The sequence below is a fragment of the Gigantopelta aegis genome, chromosome 1 (genome assembly GCF_016097555.1).
Source record: "Gigantopelta aegis isolate Gae_Host chromosome 1, Gae_host_genome, whole genome shotgun sequence".
Lineage (NCBI taxonomy): Eukaryota > Metazoa > Mollusca > Gastropoda > Neomphalida > Peltospiridae > Gigantopelta > Gigantopelta aegis.
Window position 1 is genome coordinate 81,805 of NC_054699.1, and position 20,594 is coordinate 102,398.

Below are 20,594 nucleotides of genomic sequence, written 5' to 3' on the forward strand. Positions count from 1 at the left end.
CATGAGAAAGACAGTGTTTGTTACATGAGAAAGACAGTGTTTCTTACATGAGAAAGACAGTGTTTCTTACATGAGAAAGACAGTGTTTGTTACATGAGAAAGATACATGTAGTGTTTTTTCCATGAGAAAGAAAGAGTTCCATGAGAAAGAAAGTGTTTGTTACATGAGAAAGATACATGTAGTGTTTGTTACATGAGAAAGACAGTGTTTGTTACATGAGAAAGATACATGTAGTGTTTGTTACATGAGAAAGACAGTGTTTGTTACATGAGAAAGACAGTGTTTGTTACATGAGAAAGAAAGTGTTTGTTACATGAGAAAGATAAGAAAGTGTTTGTTACATGAGAAAGAAAGTGTTTCTTACATGAGAAAGACAGTGTTTGTTACATGAGAAAGACAGTGTTTCTTACATGAGAAAGACAGTGTTTGTTACATGAGAAAGATACATGTAGTGTTTGTTACATGAGAAAGAAAGAGTTCCATGAGAAAGAAAGTGTTTGTTACATGAGAAAGATACATGTAGTGTTTGTTACATGAGAAAGACAGTGTTTGTTACATGAGAAAGATACATGTAGTGTTTGTTACATGAGAAAGACAGTGTTTGTTACATGAGAAAGACAGTGTTTGTTACATGAGAAAGAAAGTGTTTGTTACATGAGAAAGATACATGTAGTGTTTGTTACATGAGAAAGACAGTGTTTGTTACATGAAAAAGACAGTGTTTGTTCCATGAGAAAAAGTGTTACATGAGAAAGAAAGTGTTTGTTACATGAGAAAGAGTTTGTTACATGAGAAAGAAAGTGTCTGTTCCATGAGAAAGAAAGTGTTACATGAAAAAGAAAGTGTTTGTTACATGAGAAAGAAAGTATTTGTTCCATGAGAAAGACAGTGTTTGTTACATGAGAAAGAAAGTGTTTGTTACATGAGAAAGATACATGTAGTGTTTGTTCCATGAGAAAGAAAGTGTTTGTTCCACGAGAAAGAAAGTGTTTGTTACATGAGAAAGATACATGTAGTGTTTGTTCCATGAGAAAGAAAGTGTTTGTTCCATGAGAAAGAAAGTGTTTGTTACATGAGAAAGATACATGTAGTGTTTGTTACATGAGAAAGACAGTGTTTGTTACATGAGAAAGAAAGTGTTTGTTACATAAGAAAGAAAGTGTCTGTTCCATGAGAAAGAAAGTGTTACATGAGAAAGAAAGTGTTTGTTACATGAGAAAGAAAGTGTTTGTTCCATGAGAAAGTGTTTGTTACATGAGAAAGAAAGAGAAAGACAGTGTTTGTTACTTGAGAAAGAAAGTGTTACATGAGAAAGAAAGTGTTTGTTAAGGCCCAGTCACACCGGGCTTGCAACCAGGTTACGACCTAGCTGCGACCGAAAAATGTTGCAATTGTGGGCAAATCGTACAACGAGCGTGCGACTGGTCGCAGAGGTTGTGGGTGATCGCCAGCAAAATCAGTCGCAGCAAGGTCGATGGTCATGTTCAAAACTTCTGACCTGCGATTCCAAATCATAAGAGGTTGCAGATAGGTCTTACATGGTCGTACCACCAGTCGTGCATGCTCGCACCACCAGTCGTGGATGATCGCGGGTCCCACAGTCGTACAACTGGTCGTGCCACTTGACAATTGGTGGTGCCACCTGTGATACGACCTCACGATCGGTAGTGCGACCAGTCACGACCTGTCCCGACTGGTTGCACGACCTTTACGATTGGTGGTACCACCTGTCTTTAGCTGCCTGAGACCAGTATATATGGAGCACTTCTGGGGATTCAGGTCACTCTCCACTACGATGCCCGAAGAGGGAATATTGTTATGCCACCAGGAAGACTCGAACTTATGTCAGTCCGGCTCCAGATGGAACAGCAACAACAGCTGGGTGCTGTAGCCGCAGCTGTACTTCTCCGACGAAGAAACCAGCGCATAGAGAGACGTCGGCGCCAGTACTGGGTGCGTCCCTGGATCGGGAGACGGTTATTGTACGGCAACTATGCCAACCTGATAAAGGAACTGGAGAGGGAATCACAAGGCGATTTCACCAACTACATGCGCATGGAACCGCACATGTTCCACGAATTGCTTCACCGATTGTCGCCCCGTCTGACGAAGCAGGACACCAACTACCGACGTGCTCATGAACCAGGACTCAAGCTGGCTATCACCTTACGGCACTTTCTTCTTCTTGATTGCTGCTTGATCTGCCGATTCATCACCAGAATCCTGTGTTTCGGTTTCAGTTTCCCGGACGACATCATGTGCAGAGGTTACATCACTCTCTGGCTTTGGTTGCATCCTTTTTCCACGCCCCTTCCCCTTCTTGGGAGGCATAGCGAGTGATGACGTATATATATTTTACTACAGTTTACTACTACACTTCTGAAGTGCACGCCTTGGGACCGTGGAGCTAGCTACTGATCCTGATGAATGATTGAGAGCCTTTTATATCTGATTGACTGATCGTGTGACTAGTCGCACGATTACCTATGACTGATCTTGATCAATCTTCTCCAATCGTTACATGAGAAAGATACATGTAGTGTTTGTTACATGAGAAAGAAAGTGTTTGTTACATGAGGAAGATACATATAGTGTTTGTTACATGAGAAAGAAAGTGTTACATAAGAAAGAAAGTGTTTGTTACATAAGAAAGAAAGTGTTTGTTACATGAGAAAGAAAGTGTTTGTTCCATGAGAAAGAAAGTGTTTGTTCCCTGAGAAAGAAAGTGTTTGTTCCATGAGAAAGAAAGTGTTTGTTCCATGAGAAAGACAGTGTTTGTTACATGAGAAAGAAAGTGTTTGTTCCACGAGAAAGACAGTGTTTGTTCCATGAGAAAGAAAGTGTTTGTTCCATGAGAAAGAAAGTGTTTGTTCCACGAGAAAGACAGTGTTTGTTACATGAGAAAGAAAGTGTTACATGAGAAAGAAAGTGTTTGTTACATGAGAAAGATACATGTAGTGTTTTTTCCATGAGAAAGAAAGTGTTTGTTACATGAGAAAGATACATGTAGTGTTTCTTACATGAGAAAGACAGTGTTTGTTACATGAGAAAGACAGTGTTTCTTACATGAGAAAGACAGTGTTTCTTACATGAGAAAGAAAGTGTTTGTTACATGAGAAAGAAAGTGTTTCTTACATGAGAAAGATAAGAAAGTGTTTGTTACATGAGAAAGAAAGTGTTTCTTACATGAGAAAGACAGTGTTTGTTACATGAGAAAGACAGTGTTTCTTACATGAGAAAGACAGTGTTTCTTACATGAGAAAGAAAGTGTTTGTTACATGAGAAAGAAAGTGTTTGTTACATGAGAAAGATACATGTAGTGTTTGTTACATGAGAAAGACAGTGTTTGTTACATGAGAAAGATACATGTAGTGTTTGTTACATGAGAAAGACAGTGTTTGTTACATGAGAAAGACAGTGTTTGTTACATGAGAAAGAAAGTGTTTGTTACATGAGAAAGATACATGTAGTGTTTGTTACATGAGAAAGACAGTGTTTGTTACATGAAACAGACAGTGTTTGTTCCATGAGAAAGAAAGTGTTACATGAGAAAGAAAGTGTTTGTTACATGAGAAAGAGTTTGTTACATGAGAAAGAAAGTGTCTGTTCCATGAGAAAGAAAGTGTTACATGAAAAATACTTGTAGTGTTTGTTACATGAGAAAGAAAGTATTTGTTCCATGAGAAAGACAGTGTTTGTTACATGAGAAAGAAAGTGTTTGTTACATGAGAAAGATACATGTAGTGTTTGTTCCATGAGAAAGAAAGTGTTTGTTCCATGGGAAAGAAAGTGTTTGTTACATGAGAAAGATACATGTAGTGTTTGTTCCATGAGAAAGAAAGTGTTTGTTCCATGAGAAAGAAAGTGTTTGTTACATGAGAAAGATACATGTAGTGTTTGTTACATGAGAAAGACAGTGTTTGTTACATGAGAAAGAAAGTGTTTGTTACATAAGAAAGAAAGTGTCTGTTCCATGAGAAAGAAAGTGTTACATGAGAAAGAAAGTGTTTGTTACATGAGAAAGAAAGTGTTTGTTCCATGAGAAAGTGTTTGTTACATGAGAAAGAAAGAGAAAGACAGTGTTTGTTACTTGAGAAAGAAAGTGTTACATGAGAAAGAAAGTGTTTGTTACATGAGAAAGAAAGTGTTTGTTACATGAGAAAGATACATGTAGTGTTTGTTCCATGAGAAAGAAAGTGTTTGTTCCATGAGAAAGAAAGTGTTTGTTACATGAGAAAGAAAGAGAAAGACAGTGTTTGTTACATGAGAAAGAAAGTGTTTGTTACATGAGAAAGACAGTGTTTGTTACATGAGAAAGAAAGTGTTTGTTACATGAGAAAGTGTTTGTTACATGAGAAAGAAAGAGAAAGACAGTGTTTGTTACATGAGAAAGAAAGTGTTACATGAGAAAGACAGTGTTTGTTACATGAGAAAGAAAGTGTTACATGAGAAAGAAAGTGTTTGTTACATGAGAAAGTGTTTGTTACATGAGAAAGAAAGAGAAAGACAGTGTTTGTTACATGAGAAAGAAAGTGTTACATGAGAAAGACAGTGTTTGTTACATGAGAAAGAAAGTGTTACATGAGAAAGAAAGTGTTTGTTACATGAGAAAGTGTTTGTTACATGAGAAAGTGTTTGTTACATGAGAAAGAAAGAGAAAGACAGTGTTGGTTACATGAGAAAGAAAGTGTTACATGAGAAAGACAGTGTTTGTTACATGAGAAAGAAAGTGTTACATGAGAAAGACAGTGTTTGTTACATGAGAAAGAAAGTGTTACATGAGAAAGAAAGTGTTTGTTACATGAGAAAGTGTTTGTTACATGAGAAAGAAAGAGAAAGACAGTGTTTGTTACATGAGAAAGAAAGTGTTACATGAGAAAGACAGTGTTTGTTACATGAGAAAGAAAGTGTTACATGAGAAAGAAAGTGTTTGTTACATGAGAAAGAAAGTGTTACATGAGAAAGAAAGCGTTTGTTACATGAGAAAGAAAGTGTTACATGAGAAAGAAAGTGTTTGTTACATGAGAAAGAAAGTGTTTTTACATGAGAAAGACAGTGTTTGTTACATGAGAAAGAAAGTGTTACATGAGAAAGAAAGTGTTTGTTACATGAGAAAGAAAGTGTTTTTACATGAGAAAGACAGTGTTTGTTACATGAGAAAGAAAGTGTTTGTTACATGAGAAAGACAGTGTTTGTTACATGAGAAAGAAAGTGTTTGTTACATGAGAAAGTGTTTGTTACATGAGAAAGAAAGAGAAAGACAGTGTTTGTTACATGAGAAAGAAAGTGTTACATGAGAAAGACAGTGTTTGTTACATGAGAAAGACAGTGTTTGTTACATGAGAAAGAAAGTGTTTGTTACATGAGAAAGAAAGTGTTACATGAGAAAGAAAGTGTTTGTTACATGAGAAAGAAAGTGTTTGTTACATGAGAAAGAAAGTGTTTGTTACATGAGAAAGAAAGTGTTTGTTACATGAGAAAGAAAGAGAAAGACAGTGTTTGTTCCATGAGAAAGAAAGTGTTTGTTCCATGAGAAAGAAAGTGTTCCATGAGAAAGAAAGTGTTTGTTCCATGAGAAAGAATGTGTTCCATGAGAAAGAAAGTGTTTGTTACATGAGAAAGAAAGTGTTTGATACATAAGAAAGAAAGTGTTTGTTCCATGAGAAAGAAAGTGTTTGTTCCATGAGAAAGAAAGAAGGGTTTGACAAGCCTGCTCGCCTTGGGCCCAGCTAGTAAATTTTAACTGTATTACTGTCATACATAGGACACTAGCCAAAGCTTCTGTGAGGGCTGTCTTAAATATTTGTCGAACACTGGAAAATAAAGTTTGTTAAATAAAAAAAAAAAGCAGTGTATGTACTGTCCTGTCTATGGGAAAATAGATCAAACATTTCTTGCTACTTTATTGATGGGGGTAGCCTAGATGTGATGGCAGGTTTCTGCTCTTGTTGTCTGTTAACCAAATGTCGAAAATATCCATATGTTAGACACCAACTAGCCATGATAGTTTAAAATTTGCTGAGGTGTCATTAAAGAAACATTCCTTTCCTTTCTCTCAATATAAGCCATGTTTTGAAATAACCATATGTCAGAAACCAGATAGCTATAGTTTAAAATGTGCTGAGGTGTTGCTAAACAAACATTCCTTTCCTTTCTCTCACTGTCAGCCAAGTTTTGAAATATCCATATGTTAGACACCAAATAGCAATAGTTTGAAATGTTGTTAAACAAACATTCCTTTCCTTTCTCTCACTGTCCACCAAGTTTGAAATATCCATATGTCAGACACCAGATAGCTATAGTTTAAAATGTGCTGAGGTGTTGTTAAACAAACATTCCTTTCCTTTCTCTCACTGTCAACCAAGTTTTGAAATAACCATGTTAGACACCAAATAGCAATAGTTTGAAATGTTGTTAAACAAACATTCCTTTCCTTTCTCTCACTGTCAACCAAGTTTTGAAATATCCATATGTTAGACACCAAATAGCAATAGTTTGAAATGTTGTTAAACAAACATTCCTTTCCTTTCTCTCACTGTCCACCAAGTTTGAAATATCCATATGTCAGACACCAGATAGCTATAGTTTAAAATGTGCTGAGGTGTTGTTAAACAAACATTCCTTTCCTTTCTCTCACTGTCAACCAAGTTTTGAAATATCCATATGTTAGACACCAAATAGCAATAGTTTGAAATGTTGTTAAACAAACATTCCTTTCCTTTCTCTCACTGTCAACCAAGTTTTGAAATATCCATATGTTAGACACCAAATAGCAATAGTTTGAAATGTTGTTAAACAAACATTCATTTCCTTTCTCTCACTGTCAACCAAGTTTGAAATATCCATATGTTAGACACCAATAGCTATATAGTTTGAAATGTTGTTAAACAAACATTCCTTTCCTTTCTCTCACTGTCAACCAAGTTTTGAAATAACCATATGTTAGACACCAAATAGCAATAGTTTGAAATCTTGTTAAACAAACATTCCTTTCCTTTCTCTCACTGTCAACCAAGTTTTGAAATATCCATATGTTAGACACCAAATAGCAATAGTTTGAAATGTTGTTAAACAAACATTCATTTCCTTTCTCTCACTGTCAACCAAGTTTGAAATATCCATATGTTAGACACCAATAGCTATATAGTTTGAAATGTTGTTAAACAAACATTCCTTTCCTTTCTCTCACTGTCAACCAAGTTTTGAAATAACCATATGTTAGACACCAAATAGCAATAGTTTGAAATGTTGTTAAACAAACATTCCTTTCCTTTCTCTCACTGTCAACCAAGTTTTGAAATATCCATGTTAGACACCAAATAGCAATAGTTTGAAATGTTGTTAAACAAACATTCCTTTCCTTTCTCTCACTGTCAACCAAGTTTGAAATATCCATATGTTAGACACCAATAGCTATATAGTTTGAAATGTTGTTAAACAAACATTCATTTCCTTTCTCTCACTGTCAACCAAGTTTGAAATATCCATATGTTAGACACCAATAGCTATATAGTTTGAAATGTTGTTAAACAAACATTCCTTTCCTTTCTCTCACTGTCAACCAAGTTTTGAAATAACCATATGTTAGACACCAAATAGCAATAGTTTGAAATCTTGTTAAACAAACATTCCTTTCCTTTCTCTCACTGTCAACCAAGTTTTGAAATATCCATGTAAGACACCAAATAGCAATAGTTTGAAATGTTGTTAAACAAACATTCCTTTCCTTTCTCTCACTGTCAACCACGTTTTGAAATATCCATATGTTAGACACCAAATAGCAATAGTTTGAAATGTTGTTAAACAAACATTCATTTCCTTTCTCTCACTGTCAACCAAGTTTGAAATATCCATATGTTAGACACCAATAGCTATATAGTTTGAAATGTTGTTAAACAAACATTCATTTCCTTTCTCTCACTGTCAACCAAGTTTGAAATATCCATATGTTAGACACCAATAGCTATATAGTTTGAAATGTTGTTAAACAAACATTCCTTTCCTTTCTCTCACTGTCAACCAAGTTTTGAAATAACCATATGTTAGACACCAAATAGCAATAGTTTGAAATCTTGTTAAACAAACATTCCTTTCCTTTCTCTCACTGTCAACCAAGTTTTGAAATATCCATGTTAGACACCAAATAGCAATAGTTTGAAATGTTGTTAAACAAACATTCCTTTCCTTTCTCTCACTGTCAACCACATTTTGAAATATCCATATGTTAGACACCAAATAGCAATAGTTTGAAATGTTGTTAAACAAACATTCCTTTCCTTTCTCTCACTGTCAACCAAGTTTTGAAATATCCATGTTAGACACCAAATAGCAATAGTTTGAAATGTTGTTAAACAAACATTCCTTTCCTTTCTCTCACTGTCAACCAAGTTTTGAAATATCCATATGTTAGACACCAAATAGCAATAGTTTGAAATGTTGTTAAACAAACATTCCTTTTATTTGTCTCACTGTCAACCAAGTTTGAAATATCCATGTTGTCATGTGTTCTTCTACAGTTGACGATGGCGCGGTGCTGGACGTTCAGTTTGACAAATTCTACCATCAGCCTCCAGACAGCTTTAACCCCATCATGATCGAGCAGTCTCTCTTATAGACCACACACTTCACCTCGCATGGGTGATCTCCCTTTCATGGGAATAGAGGTGAAAGGTCAACATACGACATCCTGAGGTTGGAGATTGGTGCTTTTAGTCATCTTGGGAAAGAAGTGATTTGATGCAGTCCAACTTACATTCTTAGGGAAATACCATTCGGAAGTGGGGGTGGGGGGCAATTTGTGTTATATATATATACAGTGTCATACTTACAACACATAAAGTAAAATTGTATTTAAATTATGTATGAATAAGAAAATATAAGCAATTTGCTGCAGTCAACTTTACCCAGGAGGCATGGGTGGCCATGTGCCCTCCACGTTACCCTGTTAGTGTGCTGAGAAGGTGTCTGACATATCAGAAAACCTGGGCCTGGTTGTTCGAATTCCTGGATTAGCACTAACCCTGAGTTAAGTGCCTAACCCGAGTTAACTTTAATCACTGATTGAAAAATGTGTTGAAGGAATGTTGGTTAGCACTAACCACGAGTTAAATTTAATCACTGATTGAAAAATGCATTGTTTGAACATTGGTTAGCACTAACCATGAGTTAAATATATACCCTAACCCTGTGTTAAAGTTAAAGCAGCTCTGACCTGCGGGTAAATGTCTAACCAGTGATTAAGAGTGGCGAATTTGATTCCATTTGTATGTTTAGATGAGTTTTAAATGTAAAATTGTGCTGAAATAGAATATCGGCATCAATTACAGTGACGTCAAATTCCCATGAAATGTTTTTGAATAGATGGTTCATTAATTTGATTTGATTTTATTTTGGATTGTGGGTAGTGGGAGGTTGGTCAAATTTGGGAAACACATCGATGTGTATGAACTGTCCTTTATTATTAAAAATTCTCCATTAAATAACAGTATGAATAATGAAAAGAATCAGTTGTAAGACTGGTTACCAGACGTTTCGTCCCCAAGTCAGTTCTCCCCAAGTTGGTTCAACCCCAACGAATAGGCAGTTCACTCCCAACTATTTGTCAGTTCGTCCCCAACTATTAGTTAGTTGGCCTCCTCACTCATTATTATGTCAGATATTAAATATGGATGGTTTTGGTGGATATTGTTTTTTCATTATACCATGAGGATCAAGAAAAAGGAACAGATCTAAGCTTAGTGTGTTAAATATTATAAGAAAAAATGTATGAACACCACAAATATCACAGTTAATACAAAAGGGATTTAATTAAATTGGTTTTAACGGTTAATCATGGAACTAAAATAAATTAGGTTGATGTTTTGATAATACCAAACAGTGCTTTGACCCACAGATGATGGGGCCTCTAGGTGGTATTCACTTTGCCCGCCCTTTACTAGTGGGATTAACAAATGGGGTCAGTTTCGGTCATTAGTTCTGAAGCATCGAGAAGATAATTACCATTAGAAAAAGCATACAGTGATTAAAGTTAACTATTAATATATGGTTTGGTCAGTCTCATTTTTTCATTTTATTTATTTATTTAATTATTTTATTTTATTTTTTCTTCTGGATCCGGGGATGGGAGAGAGTCCAGGGATGGGGGCGAGTCCAAGAACGGGGGAGAGTCCGGGGACGGGGGTGAGTCCAGGGACGGGGGTGAGTCCAGGGATGGGTGGCTGTCCAACTGAGTTGCTCCGGGTGATAGTTGATTTTTTTCTTCGTCTTCTTCTTCCTCCCCTTTTCTTAGTATTCATTATTATAATTATGATCTATTATCATTAGTTTACTTAGTATTTTAGTCAAGTAATGTGTGCCTAGGGAAGGCTGGTCCAGACTGGGTGGATGCTTGCACATTAGTTGGGTCTATATGACAATTTTTGTTTAATAGCATGCCTGACAACACAAAATTATAGTCTGTGGCAGGGGTACTGTTTCTGTGTCTTAGTTTGCTTGTTTTATTTCATTTTTATAAACCCATTTTAACATAAATACAGGCATGTTTATAAACTAATGTAATAAATGTATATTTTTAATATTAGGTTTCAGTCATGCTGAATGACCATCTGTTTCCCTCCAATTGTTTCTGGGTTCTTAAACACTAAAGGGCTTACAAATTTGTGGAGTGGGTGGCAGATGTCTTAACAACATATTTGTGTTATTTTCAACCTCTGGACCATGGATTTTGATTAATTTCAATCATTCGCTGACCTTAAAAACTTAAAGGGCATATAGTTAACAATAAAGTTTAATTGTTAATAATGAAATTAAGTAAACTTGTTTTCTCTTTCTCTTTGGACCAAATGCCTGCTCTAAAATGTGTCAGTAATTTACAAATGTGCAATAGCCTCCTATATGTAGGCTGAAATAAATCTTCATCATACATGTAATGCAAATCATATGCACACATATTTTTGTCGAACAAGACTATTTTCATATTCTTTCTTTCCATCCACTGTTAAACTATGTCAGCTGTTATTAGGCATTCTTCATCACTACATACATGTAGATATAAAATTCAAATTGAACATTTTTATCAGTTACACTATCATACTTTTATAACATCAGTAGAATGCAGCAGACATTACACATCCGACTCCATTTGGGTCATAAATTCTCACGAGACGTGACAACCTACATGTAGGCTATCTTGTGCTTGCTGAACGCGTCTTACACTTTTGTCCACTATACAATGTCGTTCGAAATACTCATTTGTCAGATTTTCAAAATCTTAATTGTAATATTTTCCTGTTAGGTGACCCAAACCTCATTCTCCAAGAAAATAATGTTATATTCAAACATATAAGCGTACGAGACGGGTCTTGGAAACAATTCTCAAATTCGGGTAAAAAACAATAGAGAACTTCGGGCAAAATGAGGTGGCTGGAACACTTAATCATGTACTTTCATTATTCTGCCAACAATTTTAGTTGTAATTCATGTAAACATGCGTGGCGATTCATTTGTAACCCTATATAGCTGTTTAAAAGTAATGCTAATATGAATAAACGTTGTGATCTAAATTTGGACACTTTTGTTTAATTTGGGAAAAAACCCAGCGTGCCCCGGCCACTACAAAAATGGGAGCACGTTCGCCTGTGTATTCAAATCTGTCCACAACTTCATTATAAATAGTAAACGTTTTGACATTAATTACCCATTCACATTCTTTCTCTTTTGACATCTAATCCTAAATAATGTGTAATCATGGTAAAAATAATAACCTATTCATACTCTTTACCTTCACTTCCTTCTATTCTCCCTCTTTGTTAGTAAATTTGGTGGAAGTTATAACCATTGTTTTATTTTTATTGCTTGTAAACTATTCATATGTTGGGAGAGGCCTTAATATAGGTGAACGAACACCTGTTGGCCAATCCGCAGACCACTGCTGTTTTTGAATGGCCATAAATATTGTTTAAACCAAAGTGGGGACAAATTGTTAATGTCTTGGGGGCAAACTGGTGTGGGACGAACAGGCGTGGGTCGAAACGTCAGGAATTCCTTTTCTTCTTTTTGCCCCAGGCCAGCCTTTTCTTTTCTTTTCTTTTTTCTTGGTGTATGTGTGTGGGGAAGTAGGGGTATTTTTTATTTGTTGCTGGGGGTTTTGGTTTTTTTTTAAATAAATATATTTTCCAGGGGAATATGATTCGAATTCCCATAAAAACTTTGCTCACTAGGCTAGGCCCCTATTTAATAACTGGGTCATTCTTCATCAAGTGCAATTTTTTTTAAGCCACAAAGATCTGCATTTTTTGGTTGTATGAAATGAGAAAACGATTTCTATACGTGTTCTAGAGCTGTGTTCTATGTTCTAGAGCTGTGTTCTAGAGCTGTACTTAACAACAGAAAGATGATTAGGACACATTAATATACAGGATCTTAAACGGTTGACTACAGAACAAGACATTATGTAATGTGGTACCATCATTTTGGTACACACAATAAATAGAAAATATTTTTCCTTAATTTCACTTTAGGTAAATTTTTATCAAACGGCAGTGGCACAGAAAGCGATGGTGGCGGGCAAGATATTTTGCTTTTTATTTGCTTTATAATAGTGTAAAAGTGTGTAAATATGAAAGTGTGCCCCCCACTTTTTGGCACCTTCCTACGCCAGTGAATGGTATAATGTCCAAAATTAATATAGCTTTTTAAACAGAGCCATATGAATTCGTAATCATCACACAAACCAAAAAAAAAATCCAATAGCAATTAAATTTACATGAAAAATTTCTAAAAAAGAGAAAGAATTTAGATGAGTTTATTATTATTATAGGAACATGTAAAGTGAAATCATTTGAATACTGATGTCATTGAAATTAGAAACACATGTGAATGATAGAACGCATCTTTTTAGTCAATCCTCACTCCGTCCAAATAATTGTCTGTTCCATATTGATCAGACAAAGACGCTTAGTGTATATATATACATACATATATGTAACCAAAACCAAAACGATGATGCCACAATGTCCTGACATAAACCTTAAAGTTAAAAAGATATGTTTTCACAACTACCCTCCCCTGCTAGTTTCCGCCTTGTTGGTTTCACTAATTGTCTCAATATTATACGCATCATAATCTACAATTATGTAATATCACCAGTTTGCTAACCCAGAGTTAAAAGTATGTTTCAGCAACATTTTGTTAATCAGTGATTAGCCAAGCCTGGGTTAAGGAATTTAACTCACAGTTAGTGTTAATCAGTGATTAGCCAAGCCTGGGTTAAGGAATTTAACTCACAGTTAGTGTTAATCAGTGATTAGCCAAGCCTGGGTTAAGGATTTAACTCAAAGTGTTAATCAGGGATTAGCCAAGCCTGGGTTAAGGAATTTAACTCACAGTTAGTGTTAATCAGTGATTAGCCAAGCCTGGGTTAAGGAATTTAACTCACAGTTAGTGTTAATCAGTGATTAGCCAAGCCTGGGTTAAGGATTTAACTCAAAGTGTTAATCAGGGATTAGCCAAGCCTGGGTTAAGGAATTTAACTCACAGTTAGTGTTAATCAGTGATTAGCCAAGCCTGGGTTAAGGAATTTAACTCACAGTTAGTGTTAATCAGTGATTAGAGAAGCCTGGGTTAAGGAATGTAACTCACAGTTAGTGTTAATCAGGGATTAGCCAAGCCTGGGTTAAGGAATTTAACTCAGTTAGTGTTAATCAGGGATTAGCCAAGCCTGGGTTAAGGAATTTAACTCACAGTTAGTGTTAATCAGTGATTAGCCAAGCCTGGGTTAAGGAATTTAACTCACAGTTAGTGTTAATCAGTGATTAAATTAATCCAGGTTTCGAACAACTGGGCCCTGAAATTTGACATTTTCTCAAGGAAGCATGCCCCGAACCCCCTATATCATGGTATATATATGGCCCTTTGTAGGCGTGTGTGTATAGGGTGTGTTTTCTGAGTCAATCTCCCCTCCCGCTCGAGTAAAATAAATAAATAAATACATATTTATGTTTATGGAGCATGTCTCAACCCCCCTAAAATATTTGCTTGCCACAGTTGTGACCCCCTGCTAAAATTCCTTCACACTCTCCTGTCTTGGGCCCTCAAATTGTCATCGCCTGGATAATCACACTTTCAAATACATTATTACGGCAGTTCCAGAATTGATCACATTGGGTTGATTGTGGTTGTGTGTGGGGTATATACCCACCACCACAACCGTCACCCCAAATAGATTTTTAATTTAAATCATGTATGAGATGGGGAAAGGTAATGCAGATCGATCGGGCATGAAATAATTATTGCATTCCTGCTTTCCCTGTTGTTAATTCTGGGACAGGTACTACCAGTCAATCAGTAGTTTTTTTTTTTTTTTAAATGTTTTGTTTAACGACACCACTAGACATCATGATGCGACACCACTAGACATCATGATGCGACACCAGTAGCATCATGTTATAGTAGCCTGAAATTTTCAGATGCTCATACTCAACAGACCTACTGCATCTCACTGCCCAATCATGATTATCCGTCTTTGTTAGCAATCCAACATTCCCTGAACTCCAAGCATGTTTTTCTAATTGTTTTTACTCTAACCCTTTAATGTGTCACAGCCCCTAGTTCTCAAACACTATCATGTATTTTTACTCTAACCCTTAAATGTGTCACAGACCCTAGCTAGTTCTCAAACACTACCATGCATTTTTACTCTAACCCTTTAATGTGTCACAGACCCTAGTTCTCGAACATTATCATCTATTTTTACTCTAACCCTTAAATGTGTCAAAGACCCTAGCTAGTTCTCAAACACCATCATGTATTTTTACTCTAACCCTTAAATGTGTCACAGACCCTAGTTCTCAAACACCATCATGTATTTTTACTCTAACCCTTTAATGTGTCACTAAATGCATTTCTGAACATCCGTAGTGTTTCTACTCATCCTGGTGTGTGTAATACATGTATCACTAAATGCATTTCTGAACATCCGTAGTTTTTCTGTTCATCCTGGTGTGTGTAATACATGTATCACTAAATGCATTTCTGAACATCCGTAGTTTTTCTGTTCATCCTGGTGTGTGTAATACATGTATCACTAAATGCATTTCTGAACATCCGTAGTTTTTCTGTTCATCCTGGTGTGTGTAATACATGTATCACTAAATGCATTTCTGAACATCCGTAGTTTTTCTGTTCATCCTGGTGTGTGTAATACATGTATCACTAAATGCATTTCTGAACATCCGTAGTTTTTCTGTTCATCCTGGTGTGTGTAATACATGTATCACTAAATGCATTTCTGAACATCTGTAGTTTTTCTGTTCATCCTGGTGTGTGTAATACATGTATCACTAAATGCATTTCTGAACATCCGCAGTGTTTCTAGTCATCCTGGTGTGTGTAATACATGTACCACTAAATGCATTTCTGAACATCCGTAGTGTTTCTACTCATCCTGGTGTGTGTAATACATGTATCACTAAATGCATTTCTGAACATCCGTAGTGTTTCTAATCATCCTGGTGTGTGTAATACATGTATCACTCAATGTATTTCTGAACATCCGTAGTGTTTCTAGTCATCCTGGTGTGTGTAATACATGTATCACTAAATGCATTTCTGATAATTATAAAAATGCACATACCTCTGAGAAGTCATGGTTATGAAGACAAGCTCCAGTCTATTTTTAGAAGGTATCTCCTCATTTCAACATCACACTCTTGTTTTACTCTGTTGTAACTCTATCCAAATGAGTTACAGGTTTGTAGATTAACCAAACTTAGTGTCCATTTTCACAAGCTAAAACTAGGGTCTGTGACGTTTAACAAAAATGATCTCTGTTTAGTTTAAAGTTTCCCTTTTAGCTTGAGGAAAAACCTGTATTACGGTCCACAGATTTTGTTTTGATTAAAACTCCTAATTGTGGCCCAGATATAACCCATATTGGGGTAGCATCAGAGATTTGAATACTGACAAAGATAACAGGCTGTTCAACAAAAGCATAATAAAATAGAGGCAGTAGGTTGTTAAATCCATTGCATAATGTTCATGGGAGGGAAGGTTAGGGTTAGGGTTAGGGTTAGGGTATCAGGGTTAGGGTTAGGGTTAGGGTATCAGTCGAGATTTAATATGCTATTGTAATATTATGTATTTCTGGTACTTCCAATGTTGGATAATACATGTACATATACAGATCATTTGTCACTAGTGTTTTTTCAAATGAGGTATTTATTGAGACTCTTCTGAGACAAATAGCAATTAACTAGACGAAGTTACAAAATATGAGTAGCAAATTCTTATTTATTCTATAACACTTTAATTCAATGTTTAGTAAATCACTATTCTAAAGTTGTCATCATCGGTAGTGTAACATCATCACATGGCCTACTGTACGTTTAACCAAATCGTATCAAAACGTTACGCCCAGGTGTGCAGGTCATATTTGCTTGTAAACAAATGACCCTTGGACAGCAAAAAAATGTGTTATGACATGGATATTATGGGTAAGTTACTGAATAAAGTTAATTATTGCATTTCCAGCAAGTCTCAGAGAAGCATATACATACTTTTATTTATTCTTTTGATTTTCTTGTACATGAAATGTGTTGAATGTGTGTTTGATTGTTGTGCAGTAAATGTTTTTAAAGTGATTATTACTTCTGAAAGGCGTGTGTGTGTGTGTGTGTGTGGGGGGGGGGGGGGGGGGGGGGGGGGTTGGTGGTTACAGGGGATTCTCCAGAAATTAGCTCAGAGGGGATGGAATCCACTTGAATTTATATTCATAAGTTCCTGAGAATTGACAACTTGAAACACAAAAGGACATTTGCATCACTCACTCTCTTATTTGATCACATCTGGAAGTGGGGGGCAGGGGGGTCATGCCCCCCTCCCCCCCCCCCAATCCCAGGAAATTTTTACCTTTTGGCTTATTAACATTAAAAAGGTTCCTGTGTCATATCCCACTACACAGGTGTCCCCCCCCCCCCCCCCCCCCACAAAATCCTGCCTACGCCACTGTCTGGAAGAACTCTTGTTAAACAATGCTGACGGTGAGACAAGTGATGTATAACACACACTGAATGTACTATTTCAATAAGACGTTGTAGTGATAGTGTATATCTTGTATTTAAATGTAATTCTGAAACATATACTCTACATGCATTGCCATATAGATGGCAGACTTTCATTTATGGAGAACTTAGAGGCGTGAAAAATAGCATTCCTCAAAATGTGGAGTGGAAAATTGCAATCCCAAAATACTTGGGAGTTAGATGGAAGTGCAGTTTGTTTTATCAACTAACACAGTACTTCACACCCAACAGATTTAATTCACTGGTACACAGAGGTGCAATTGTTCTGAATATCAAGTCTTATATCAGTGTTCGCTGGTACACAGAGGTGCAGTTGTTCTGAATATCGAGTCTTACATCGGTGTTGGCTGGTACACCGAGGTGCAATTGTTCTGAATATCAAGTCTTACATCGGTGTTGGCTGGTACACCGAGGTGCAATTGTTCTAAATATCAAGTCTTATATCGGTGTTGGCTGGTACACAGAGGTGCAGTTGTTCTGAATATCGAGTCTTACATCGGTGTTGGCTGGTACACCGAGGTGCAATTGTTCTGAATATCAAGTCTTACATCGGTGTTGGCTGGTACACAGGTGCAATTGTTCTAAATATCAAGTCTTACATCGGTGTTGGCTGGTACACAGAGGTGCAGTTGTTCTCCTGAATATCAAGTCTTATATCAGTGTTGGCTGGTACACAGAGGTGCAGTTGTTCTGAATATCAAGTCTTATATCGGTGTTGGCTGGTACACAGAGGTGCAGTTGTTCTCCTGAATATCAAGTCTTATATCAGTGTTGGCTGGTACACAGAGGTGCAGTTGTTCTGAATATCAAGTCTTATATCGGTGTTGGCTGGTACACAGAGGTGCAGTTGTTCTGAATATCAAGTCTTATATCGGTGTTGGCTGGTACACAGAGGTGCAGTTGTTCTCCTGAATATCAAGTCTTATATCAGTGTTGGCTGGTACACAGAGGTGCAGTTGTTCTCCTGAATATCAAGTCTTATATCAGTGTTGGCTGGTACACAGAGGTGCAATTGTTCTCCTGAATATCAAGTCTTATATCAGTGTTGGCTGGTACACAGAGGTGCAGTTGTTCTGAATATATACCGGTAACACACATGGACATATAGGTGTACATACTCCAGGTACCGGTAACACACATGGACATACAGGTGTACATACTCCAGGTACCGGTATTACACATGGACATACAGGTGTACATACTCCCGGTACCGGTATTACACATGGACATACAGGTGTACATACTCCAGGTACCGGTATTACACATGGACATACAGGTGTACATACTCCAGGTACCGGTATTACACATGGACATACAGGTGTACATATTCCAGGTACCGGTATTACACATGGACATACAGGTGTACATACTCCAGGTACCGGTATTACACATGGACATACAGGTGTACATACTCCAGGTACCGGTAACACACATGGACATACAGGTGTACATACTCCAGGTACCGGTAACACACATGGACATACAGGTGTACATACTCCAGGTACCGGTAACACACATGGACATACAGGTGTACATACTCCAGGTACCGGTATTACACATGGACATACAGGTGTACATACTCCAGGTACCGGTAACACACATGGACATACAGGTGTACATACTCCAGGTACCGGTATTACACATGGACATACAGGTGTACATACTCCAGGTACCGGTATTACACATGGACATACAGGTGTACATGTAGATCAAAAGCAACACAAACAATACAAGCAGTAATTGTCATCGATACACAATATAAGCAGCTTGCTTTATGCACAACCTGAGTGATATACATTGCATATATAGTTTTCACTATTCATCTTAAAAAGTTAGACTTTTTTTTCTACACATATACTCAACAAAATTAATTAAGGGTCATTACACTTTTGGCAATTTGCTAGTGTCGTATTATTTGACTAAGGTTTGACTATAGAGGACTTCTAAACATCGTTTTCCTAAAAGTAAATCCACAATACATGCACAAATCTTGCACATGGTGCTGGGTTTTCATGTTTTTATGAAAATTACTAAACTGCACATTTAGCTGGCATTGTAAACAGTTTGGTTCCTAACAATACTTGTCATTTTGTACCCTCTAACTTGTTGTGTAAATCATAAGTTTAAGAACATTTTATAATGTCAACACCTTACAGAGGAAGAATCTGGAGCCAATTTCACAAAGCATCGTAAGTTTACGTCTGCGACTAGCAGTTATACTAGTGGTTCGTTTACACGTGTTTGGCATCAATTTCACGGAGAAAATTACATCATTACGAAAGATAGAGCATTTTAAGGATAAAAGAAAACGAAATATGTGTATTTCAAACTATATTTATTGTACTTCAATAATAATAAGAAAAGTGATTTAGTCGTAGATTTACGTTTACGTGCAAAACTAGGCTTACGATGTTTTGTGAAATTGGGCTCTGTTCTTTAAACATATGATTAAAGAAAAATGCCAACCATCTATTGGCCGTAATTAGTCTGATTGATACGTTTCCTTCTGATGAACGTGTCCAGCTACGTCGGCTCTGTATTCAAGCATGCAGTGTGCAACGCTTGCTAGCCTGGTCCTAATTGAATGCATCTTCACAAGCCAAGCTACCATTTCATCCAACTACTGCCTAATGCAGGAGCTTAACGGAATGGAACCTTAGCTTGTGAAGATGAATTTAATGTTAACAACATCTCATTATTTCACGGTATTTATTGTATTACAGTGTTAATTAAAAACATTTAATATACCGTATATGGTTTTCTGTTTTAATTTACTAATAACAGCCTGGGGGTGAATCTCATTTTGACTGTAAACTGGATCTGGTGACTGTACCCGGAACACTCAAAGGGTGCTGATACCAGAATGTCATCTTGGATAGAGTTATCGTTCCTTGTGTTGACAACCATGCACTTGCAAGCCACTCTGTCTTCGTGCCATAGCAGTACTCGGCTATCTGCAGCAGCATGCAACTGAAACTCTACCATGGCCTGCAAGAAGCCCTTACCGTAACCCTATAGAGCATACCTGGGATGTTTTGAGGAGCATGCTGTGAAAGAGGGATCCTCCTGTACAGAATTTACACCAGTTGACTCGGGCACTTCATGAGGAATGGCAGAGATTACCGTGTTTGATGATTCGTCCATTGGTGTCCAGCATGAAGTGGGGTGTCCAGTCCGTCATCCAAGCACAGGGTGGACATACCTGATATTGATCAGTGACAAGACTCAAACCCCGTGTTGAGATGTTGAACGACATATACAGATGATGTTACCAACCACTGTATGGCAAATTCTAATTTTTATGTCACTTGTTCAAGTGTTAATCCTTCAGTATTTCCATGGCATTATCCCAAGTGTTTCTCTTCTTTCCATATTATCTATTGTAATCAGACATACATTTAAATTTATTTTAATATTATTCATATTTTCGTAGTATGACATGTGTCCATGTCTGTGAAAAAAATGAGTAGTACTTAACGTTTGTGCTGGTGTATATATTTCCAGTTTGTAACCAT

General features: G+C 36.7%; 1 protein-coding gene and 1 long non-coding RNA gene across 2 annotated transcripts in view; both read left to right on the forward strand.

The window, feature by feature from the left end:
• LOC121368743 (SPRY domain-containing protein 7-like) overlaps window positions 1–11,562 on the forward strand; it is a 33,431-nt gene extending 21,869 nt beyond the window's left edge. The window contains exon 5 of the mRNA XM_041493493.1: window positions 8,517–11,562. Coding sequence (XP_041349427.1) covers window positions 8,517–8,615 — 99 coding nt within the window. The 3' untranslated portion in view covers window positions 8,616–11,562. The remainder of the gene's footprint in view (window positions 1–8,516) is intronic.
• Window positions 11,563–16,670: 5,108 nt separating this feature from the next.
• LOC121368753 lies at window positions 16,671–18,807 on the forward strand. The gene is made up of 2 exons (XR_005957526.1): window positions 16,671–18,733; window positions 18,776–18,807. It is a non-coding gene; the product is annotated as an uncharacterized LOC121368753 (long non-coding RNA).
• Window positions 18,808–20,594: the final 1,787 nt, after the last annotated feature.